The sequence below is a fragment of the Cebus imitator genome, unplaced genomic scaffold (assembly GCF_001604975.1).
Source record: "Cebus imitator isolate Cc_AM_T3 unplaced genomic scaffold, Cebus_imitator-1.0 Scaffold391, whole genome shotgun sequence".
In the NCBI taxonomy this organism is placed as follows: domain Eukaryota; kingdom Metazoa; phylum Chordata; class Mammalia; order Primates; family Cebidae; genus Cebus; species Cebus imitator.
The window spans coordinates 1918923-1929598 of NW_016107706.1; the positions used below are offsets into that span (position 1 = coordinate 1918923).

The following is a 10676-nucleotide window of genomic DNA, read 5'->3' on the forward strand; positions in this document are numbered from 1 at the left end:
ACATACAACTGACTCACTGAAAGTACACAATTCAATGATTTTTAGTGTATTCAGAGTTGTGCAACCATCACTACCATAAAATTTAGAACATTTTTATCACCCCTCACAAGACATGCCATATTCTTTGGCAATAAGTGCCCATTTCTCTCCAAAGCCACCAGTCCTAAGTTGTCACTAATCTACTTTCTGTCTCTATACATTTGTCTATTCTCAACATTTCACATAAATTGAATCATACAATGTGGTCTTTTGTGACGAGCTTTTAAAACTAGCATAATGTTTGAAAACATCATCCATGCTATAGCATGTATCAGTACTTCGTTGCTTTTTATTGTCAAATAATATTCTAGTGTATGAATATACCACATTTTATAAATCTCATCATCAGCTGATGAAACACGTGGGTTGTTTCCACTTTTTTGGTTATTATGAATGATGCTGCTATGAGCAGCATACACATTTTTCTGTGGACTTACGTTTTCAATTCTCTTGCGTGTGCCTAGGAGTAGAACTGCGGGGTCACATGGTGACTCTGTTTAGGCTTCTGAGGAACTGCCAGACTGCTTTCCAAAGTGGCTGCTCCATTTCACAGTCCCATGACCAGTGTAGAAGTGTTCCAATCTCGCCACATCTTTACCAACAGCTGTTACTGTCTTTTTGATTATAGCCATCCTAGTGGGTGTGAAGTGGTACCTCTTTGTTATTTTGATTTGCATTTTTTGATGGCTAATAATATTGAGTATCTTTTCATGTGTTTATTGGCCATTTATATATCTTCTTTCAATAGATTTCTATTCAGATCCTTTGCCCATTTTAAAAAATGTGTTGTCTTTTTATTATTGAGTTGCAAAAGTTCTTTATATATTCTAGATACAAGTCCCTTATCATACATATGATTTGCAAATATTTATTCCCATTCTGTAGACTTTTTGCTTTCTTGCTAGTGTCTATTGAAGCACAAAAGTTTTAACTTTTGATAAAATCAATTTACCTATTTTTCCTTTTATTGGTTGTATTTTTGGTATCATACCTAAGGAAGCTTTGCCTAGCTCAAGTTCCCAAAGATTTATAGCTATATTTTCTTCCAAAAGTATTATAACTTTAGCTCTTTTCAGTCCATTTTGAGTTAATATTTTTGTAGGATGAGAGGAAAAGACCCAACACTTCATTCTTCTGCCTGTGAATATTCAGTTGTACCAAGGCCATTTGAAGATGATTCTTTAGTCTTCACTGAATTGTCATGGCACAAATGCTTCTTTAAAAGTATCACGTTCATTTTTTGTGAATGTAAACTCTTTTTTTTTCTTTTGAGACAGGGTCTTACTGTGTCACCCAGGCTGAAGTGCAGTGGCGCGAACATGGCTACCTATAGCCTCTACCTCCTGCACTCAAGCGATCCTCCTGCCTCAGCCTCCCGAGCAGCTGGAACCATAGGCACATGCCACCATGCCCACCATTTTTTTCTTTTCTTTTTTTTTTTGGGTAGTCTGGGTCTTGCCTTCTTACCCAGGATGGTCTAGAACTCCTGGGCTCAAGTGATCCTCCCGCCTCGTCCTCCTAATGTGCTGGGATTACAAGCGTGGGCTACCAGGCCTAGTGAATATAAACTCTTCTCTTTAAAGAGAGCCATGATTTTTATTTAAATTATCTTCCTACAAAGTCTGTTTCCTGTAAGTTTCTTTTTTATCCTTCTATTTTGTCCTCTATCTTTCACATTAAGAGGTTTTCTTCAGGTATCCTGTGATCCTAGATCTATGCTCACATTTAAGAGCAAGGAACTAAAACACTGATTGGAAGCACTGAGCTTTTAGGTGAGTGGGGTTTGCTTCATTGCAGAATGATCTGGGCATTTCCCACCTCCAATGTCAGTATTTTTGTTTTTCCTCTTGGGTTAGTCAGACTGATCAAATAAGGATTTTCCAATGTCTTGTCTAGGGGGTAATAAGCCTTAATGTTTATGCTACGGGAGGTGAATGAAGTAATATGAATAGAGATTCTTAACATTCAGTGTGTAAACAATTACTTAAAAGCCCTTTTTCAGTAAGTGATTCCCATCTTTAACTGTGCCTGGGGTCCTTCAGTTCAGACACCATTTTTTTTACCCTTCGGCAGGATAAACCTCCATCTCTTGGAGTGCAACATGGAGTGAGGGAGGGAGGGAAACCAGAGTCTCTAAGACTTTCAACCAATCCTCCAGTTTTTAGCCTTACTTTCACTCTCACTTCTGGAGGAACCTGGCACTGTTAATTCCCTTATCTTTTTGGGTTCTGTTGTTTAAGGAAGCTTCTAAGCTTTTCTTAATACTAGCTTAGCAGTTATAGTCCTCTGATTTGCCAAGTCCCTTACCCCTAACTTGCAGGCATCACAGTTTTGCAAATTTGGTTGCAGCTTTCACTTCTCCCATTTGTAGTCCACTAGGGGTTTATTCCTTTTCTTTTCATTCTCTTTTTTCTTTTCTTTTTGAGATGGGGTCTCTCGCTCTGTCACCTAGGCTGGAGTGCAGTGGCATGATCTTGGCTCACTGAAACCTCTACTCCCCAGGCTCAAACAGTCCTCCCACCTCAGCCTCCTGAGTAGCTGGGACCACAGGCACACACCACCATGCCCGGCTAATTTTTGTATTTTTAGTAGAGACAGAGTCCGCCATGTTGCCCAGGCTGGTCTTGAACTCCTGAGCTCAAGCAATCCGCCCACCTCAGCCTCCCAAAGTTCTGGCATTACAGGCATGAGCCACCGTGCCTGGCCTCCTTTTTAATTCTCTTAACAATTCTTTCAGTAGATTATTTTTGGCAGGCGAGTGGAAACAAATGTAGGTATTCAGCAAGGCTGGAGTGCAATGGTATGATCACAGTTCACTGTAGCTTCACCCTCTCAAGTGATCCTCCCACCTCAATATCCTAGGAAGATGAGATTAGATGTGTACACCACCACACCTCATTAATTTTTAAATTCTTTTTGTACATATGGGGTCCCACTATGTTGCTCAGGCTGGCCTTGAACTCCTGGATTCAAGCTGTCCTCCCACCTCAGCCTCCCAAGCACGAGTCACCACATTCCCAGCCTGAGGCTCACTTTTTTCTTTTGAGACAGAGTCTCGCTCTGTCGCCCAGGCTGGAGTACAGTGGCACAATCTCGACTCACTGCAACCTCCCTCTTCTGGGTTCAAGTTATTCTCATGCCTCAGCCTCCCGAGTAGCTGGGATTACAGGCATGTGCTACCACGCCCAGCTAATTTTTGTATTTTTAGTAGAGATGAGGTTTCACCACGCAGGCCAAGCTGAGCCTGAACTCCTGGCCTCAAGTGATCCACCTGCCCTGGCCTCCCAAAGTGCTGGGATTATAGGCGTAAGCCACCGTGCCTGACCTACTCTTCTTAAATTAATCAGATTTCAGATACTAAATCAAGATGTCTCTCAGGTGGGATTTATTATAAACAATAATAAGCACAGAAATTTTAAGATATATATTATTTAAGAATATCCTGTTTGTCAGGAGCTATTCTAGGCACACTGAAGATATGGTAATGAAAAAAAGTCCCTGTTCTCATTAAGCTTTTATTCTAATGGTACAGAAAGACTGTAAAACGTCAGATGGTGACAAGCAGGATAAAGGGACAGAGAGTCATGGGAGGGTATTACTTTAGTAATCAGAGAATATTACTCTGAGGAAGGGTCATTTGAATAGACTTGACAGAAAGCGAAGGAATTAGTCAAGTGAGATTTTAGCCTAGATTTTAGATTTTAGCTATCCATAAGGATAATCTTCCAGGTCTCACCCACTAGAGACATGACTTTGATTGGTTTTGGATGACACTGTTTATGTTTCTTAAGTCCCCAACTGATTCTGATATGTAACAATGAGTTACAGCCACTGAAAATGGTGTATCTCTAAATCAGAGAGACAAGTTGACTATTCTACCAGTGCTTATTAAGAATATCATTTCCAAGTATTTAATATACTTTTCTGGTTCTTTATTGTGTTAAATTATTGGAATAATATCAAAATTTCCAAGCAGTGAGATCTATGGAAGAGAGTAAGTCACTGCTAGTATAATTCTTCTAACTTCTTGGACAGGCCTACCACTATATTATATAAGGTATAAATAAGACCTTTACCTTCTTCAGGTCTACCTCAGCAGAAGCCCAAGCTGCCTCCTTTCCTTCACATTGGATAAGTCTGCTTGAGTGGGTAAGAGAGGGGAAAAGGGAAGATTTTCTTCTCCCTGCTCTCACTGAGGTTCATAAAAGTATCATGGACAGGAAAATTAATATATGCTGCCCAAACTGAGATATTACAGCATTCTCTACACTCACATTATGACCTAATCTCTTAGAAATTACATATGCATAATAAGGTTCTTTCAGTCTTTCAGTAAAAGTAACAGAAAATTTGGAGTTACAAGAGGGTACTGTGACTTACGGTCAAAGCTATAAATGCTATGTAAAATCACAACTCACTCTGGTAGCTGGAAACAGTTATCAAACAGAGTTTGTGACTGATTTACCAATTAATTTCTAGCATACCTTTTCATCCTAATAGATAGCAGAGTAATACCAAGGCATACAGTAGACTAAAGATATCTGCTGAATGAATGTATCAAAGAATGCTTTAGAAAGGACTGAAAGAAAACCAGTAATACTCATATACTGTTAACAATGTATTACTTAACATATTTTTAAAATGCAAAAATAAAGTAAATCTACTCTAAGTAATTTTTCAGGAAAACTGAGTTAAATTCCGATTTACCTTTTTTGCTCTTTCAGAAATGGTTGGTGCTCTCTGCAATATTTTTTCTTGAAGAAATTCTTTATTCTGGAGAGGAAAAGTAAGTATTTTGTTCTTATAAGTTTTTATGGAACCGAACAAACCCCACAAAAATGTTCACCATAATCAAAATGTGATATAGTGACAGGTCTGTAATGAAGTATGAGAAAAACTTTTTTACTCTGAAGCTCCTTTAGTACATTATTATCACAATTTCATACATTGAGACAGAAAATTAAGATGTAGCACACCGTATGAACCATTGCCTACGAAAAGTTTGCTGTACTGTATGTTCTTTGAGATCATGGTCCTCCATTTCCAACTACAGTAACATCCCACCACCTGATATCTCTAGGAAATGAGATGTTTACAAATTTAGCAGCAAACCTTAATTAAAATCAGAGTTCATTATTTTTCACAAATTATATTTATAATGGCAAAATAATCATTGTTCCTATGATTAGTTTAACCTAATATTTAAAAACGGATTTACTAAAGTATCTTAATTACCAAAGATTGTATACATAGTGCTTTCTACAATTATTTTATCTACCATCATTTTTCCAAACATAATCATGCAGCTCTGAGCAGTGAACATAATCTGAGTAACTGAGGAGCATCCTATGAATACACATAATCAAAAGCTGGGATTTCCTACCTTTGCTTTCTGGAAAAATTTGTGCCTTAACAGTTCTGCTGCTGTTGGTCTAAAACCACGGGGGGAAGGAAGAAAAGTTTTTACAGTTAATTCAAGTGTAATGTGAGATTTCATCATTAAAAATGAGAAAATAAATTTTTCAACAGTAAAATAAAAACTCAGTATACTCTACTTTCCTTAAACTGCTAAAAAGCAAAAGTAAAATAAACTTGGTATAAGACATTCAATAAAATAAAAAACTCAAAACAGAAATACTCTGATAGTAATTACTGTAAATTGAGAAAATCATTAGTGAAATGTTTCTTCTGGAAGCATGATTTCTTAATGGAGTCTAATATATTTGTTATTTAATAATAATTAATATTATTCATTTAATATTATTTCCCAGTAAGTAAGCTAGACAATCTCTATCTAACATTTTTAGCAAGGCATAAAAACATACTTAAACATACAAAGAAGAAATGGATCAGATCAAGACCTCCACTTCTTGCCACACGGTAGCCTGCCAGCCTTCAATTTAGGTAACCACAGATCCTTAAAAATAGATTTCACAATCTCCCTTTAAAAATGAAAATTCTAAAAGTAAAGTATATTCCCCAAATTTAACAAAACTCAGTGTTTAACTCATCTCTTCTTGGTTTTATTTCATTTTGAGTAAAGACATGACTGTCAATTTTACAAGCTTTTAAAAGAGTATTATTCAGAATAAAGAACTTAATATTTAAGAGACTGGACCTGATTTTGCCACACACCTACCATATGATCCTGGACCTGATTTTGCCAACACCTACCATATGATCCTGAGCAAATCACAGCTTCTCTAAGGTTCAGTATTACTTAGCCAAGCCCCTAAGAGCAGTTCTTAAACACTGCAGTACATTAAACTATCTGGGAAGAATGTAAAAACCCCAATGACCAGCTGGGTGCAGTGGCTCACACCTGTAATCCCAGCATTTTGGGAGTCTGAAGCAGGTGGATCACAAGGTCAGGAATTCAAGATCAGCCTGGCCAATATGGTGAAACCCTGTCTCTGCTAAAAAAAAATACAAAAATTAGCCAGGCGTGGTGGCACACACCTGAAGTCCCAACTCCTTGGGAGGCTGAGACAGCAGAATCACCTGACTCCAGGACCTGGAGGTTGCAGCAAAATAAGATTGTGCCACTACACTCCAGTCTGGGTGACAGAGCGAGGCTCCCTCTTAGGAAGGNAAACAATGACCAGGCTGTACCTCATACCAATTAAAGCAGAATCTTCAGGACAGTTAACTCTTCTTATTGCACTGATCCCTTTACCATTATGTAATGCCTTTCTTTGTCTTTTTTGATCTTTGTTGGTTTAAAGTCTGTTTTATCAGAGACTAGAATTGCAAACCGTTTTTTCGTTTTGTTTTGTTTTTTGCTTTCCATTTGCTTGGTAAGTCTTCTTTAACCTCTTTATTTTGAGCCTATGTGTGTATTTGCACATGAGATGGGTCTCCTGAATATAGCACACAGATGAGTCTTGACTCTTTATCCAATTTGCCAGTCTTTTAATTGGGGCACTTAGCCCATTCACATTTAGGGTTAATATTGTTATGTGTGAATTTGATCCTGTCATTATGATGCTAGCTAGTTATTTTGCCCATCAGTTGATGCAGTTTCTTCATAGTGTCAATGATCTTTATCATTTGGTATGTTTTTGTGGTGACTGGTACTGGTTTTTTCTTTCAATATTTAGTGCTTCCTCTCTCAGCATTTGCTTGTCTATAAAGGATTTTATTTCTCCTTTGCTTATGAAGCTTAGTTTGGCTGGATATGAAATTCTGAGTTAAAAATTCTTTTCTTTAAGAATGTTGAAGGCCAGGCATGATGGCTGATGCCTGTAATCCCAGTACTTAGGAGGCTAAGGCAGGTGAATTACCAGAGGTCAGGAGCTCAAGATCAGCCTGGCCAACATGGCAAAACCCCATCTCCACTAAAAATACAAAAATAAGCCAGAAGTGGTAGTGCACGTCTATAGTCTCAGCTACTCAGGAGGCTGAGGCAAGAGAATCACTTGAAACGGGAAGTGGAGGTTGCAGTGAGCCAAGATCGTGCCATTGCACTCTAGCCTGGGCAACAAAACTGAAGGAGATAGAGACACTAAAGACCCTTCAAAAACATCAATGAATCCAGGAGCCGGTTTTTTGAAAAGATTAACAAAATAGACAGACTGCTAGCCAGAATAATAAAGAAGAAAAGAGAGAATCAAATAGACACAATAAAAAAAGATAAAGGGGATATCACCAGTGATCCCACAGAAATACAAACTACCATCAGAGAATACTATCAACACCTCTATGCAAATAAACTAAAAAATCTAGAAGAAATGGATAAATTTCTGGGCACATACAACCTCCCAAGACTAAACCAGAAAGAAGTCAAATCCCTCAATAGACCAATTTCAAGTTCTGAAATTGAGGCAGTAATTAATAGCCTACCAACCAAAAAAAGGCCAGAACCAGACGGATTCACTGCCAAATTCTACTAGAGGTACAAAGACGAGCTGGTACCACTCCTTCTGAAACTATTCCAAACAACAGAAACAACAGAAAAAGAGGGAATCCTCCCTAACTCATTTTATGAGGCCAGCATCACCCTAATATTAAAACTTGGCAGAAACACAACAAAAAAAAAGAAAATTTCAGGCCAATATCCTTGATGAACATCAATGCAAAAAACCTCAATAAAATACTGGCAAACTGAATCAGCAGCACATCAAAAAGCTTATCCATCAAGATCGAGTTGGCTTCATCCCTAGGGCATAAGGCTGGTTCAACAGACGCAAATCAATAAATATGATCCATCACATAAACAGAACCAACGACGAAAATCACATCATAATCTCAACGGATGCAGAAAAGGCCTTCCATAAAATTAAACACCGCTTCATGCTAAAAGCTCTCAATAAACTAGGTATTGATGGAACATATCTCAAAATAAGAGCTATTTATGACAAACCCACTGCCAATACCGAATGGGCAAAATCTGGAAGCATTCCCTTTGAAAACCAGCGTAAGACAAGGATGCCTTCTCTCAGCACTCCCATTCAACACAGTATTAGAAGTTCTGGCCAGGGTAATCAGGCAAGAGGAAGAAATAAGAAATAAAAGGTATTCAAATAGGAAAAGAGGAAGTCAAATTGTCTCTGTTTGCAGATGACATGATTGTATATTTAGAAAACCCCATCATCTCAGCCCAAAATCTCCTTAAGCTGACAGAAACTTTAGCGAAGTCTCAAAATATAAAATCAGTGTGCAAAAATCACAAGCATTCCTATACACCAATAACAGACAAACAGCCAAATCATGAGTGAACTCCCATTCACAATTGCTACAAAAAGAATAAAACATCGAGGACTACCACTTAAAAGGGGTGTGAAGGACCTCTTCAAGGAGAACTACAAACCACTGCTCAAGGAAATAAGAGAGATCACAAACATAACATTCCATGCTCATGGAGAGGAATAATCAGTATCGTGAAGATGGCCATAGTGCCCCAAGTAATTTATAGATTCAATGCTATCCCCATCAAGCTACCACTGACTTTCTTCACAGAATTAGAAAAAACTAATTTAAATATTACATGAAACCAAAAAAGAGCCTATATAGCCAAGACAATCCCCAAGCAAAAATAGCAAAGCTGGAAGCATCAGACTACCTGACTTCAAACTATACTACAAGGCTATCGTAACCAAAACAACATGGTACTGGTACCAAAACAGACATATAGACCAATGGAACAGAACAGAAGCCTCAGATGTAACACTATACATTTACGACCATCTGATCTTTGTCAAACCTGACAAAAACAAGCAATGGGGAAAAGATTTCTTATTTAATAAATGGTGTTGGGAAAACCGGCTAGCCATATGCAGAAAATGGAAACTGGACCCCTTCCTTACACCTTATATGAAAATTAACTCAAGATGGATTAAAGACTTAAATGTAAGACCTAAAACCATAAAAACCCTAAAAGAAGACCTAGGCAATACCATTCAGCACATAGTTATGGGCAAAGACTTCATGACTAATACATCAAAAGCAGTGGCAGCAAAAGCCAAAATTGACAAATGGTATCTAATTAAACTTAAGAGCTTCTGCACAACAAAATAAACTACTATCAGAGTGAAAACACAACCCCTACAGAATGGGAGAACATTTTTGCAATCTATCCATCTGACAAAGGACTAATATCCAGAATCTACAAAGAACTTAAAAAAATTTACAAGAAAAAAACAACCCCATCAAAAAGTGAGCAAGGGATATGAAAAGACACTTCTCAAAAGAAGACATTTATGTGGCCAAAAAATATGAAAAAAAGCTCATCATCACTGGCTATTAGAGAAATACAAATCAAAACCACAATGAGATACCATCTCACGCTAGTTAGAATGGCGATCATTAAAAAGTCAGTAGACAACAGATGCTGGAGAGGATGTGGAGAAATAGGAACGCTTTTACACTGTTGGTAGGAGTGTAAACTAGTTAAACCATTGTGGAAGACAGTGTGGTGATTCCTCAAGGATCTGAAACCAGAAATACCATTTGATCCAGCAATCCCATTACTGGGTATATACCCAAAGGATTATAAATCATTCTACTATAAAAACACATGCACATGTATGTTCACTGCAGCACTGTTCACAACAGCAAAGACTTGAAACCAACCCAAACGCCCAGCAATGATAGACTGAATAAAGAAAACGTGGCACATATACATCATGAAATACTATGCAGCCAGTAAAAAGGATGAGTTCATGGCCTTTGCAGGGACATGGATGAAGTTGGAAACCATCATTCTCAGTAAACTAACACAGGAACAGAAAACCAAACACTGCATGTTCTCCTTCATAAGTGGGAGCTGAACAATAAGAACACATGGATGACAGAGAGGATCCAAGATGGCCCTTTAGGAACAGCTCAGGATTGCAGCTCCCAGTGTAAGCGCAGAGGGTGAGTGGATGCCGCATTTTTATTGCCCGCAGACTGGGAAATTTCCAGGCGGAGGAGCTCCACAGGTCACCAGCGCGGCTGTTTCGGCCAGCAAGGCTGTGCCGCCGGCGCCACTGCTTTGCCCCGTACGGCGGCTTTGTCGGCGCCCCGGAGCAGCGGTTCTCCGTACAAAATACACCAGTCCGGGTGCCTTTTTGGCTGGGATTGGAGCCACGGGAAGTCGCACATTCGTCTGTTTAAAAAGGGGACTGAGCAGAGAACCAGGACAGTAGATTCCAGGG

The 10676-nt window shown here is 38.5% G+C and overlaps 1 protein-coding gene across 2 annotated transcripts in view; it reads right to left on the reverse strand.

Annotated features, from left to right (window-relative positions):
- OXSR1 (oxidative stress responsive kinase 1) overlaps nucleotides 1-10676 on the reverse strand; it is a 99817-nt gene that overhangs the window by 19620 nt on the left and 69521 nt on the right. For both annotated transcript variants that reach the window (XM_017508397.2, XM_017508398.2), the window contains 2 exons: nucleotides 5423-5471; nucleotides 4747-4812 (listed from right to left, as the gene is read on the reverse strand). In XM_017508397.2, coding sequence (XP_017363886.1) covers nucleotides 4747-4812; nucleotides 5423-5471 — 115 coding nt within the window. The remainder of the gene's footprint in view (nucleotides 1-4746; nucleotides 4813-5422; nucleotides 5472-10676) is intronic.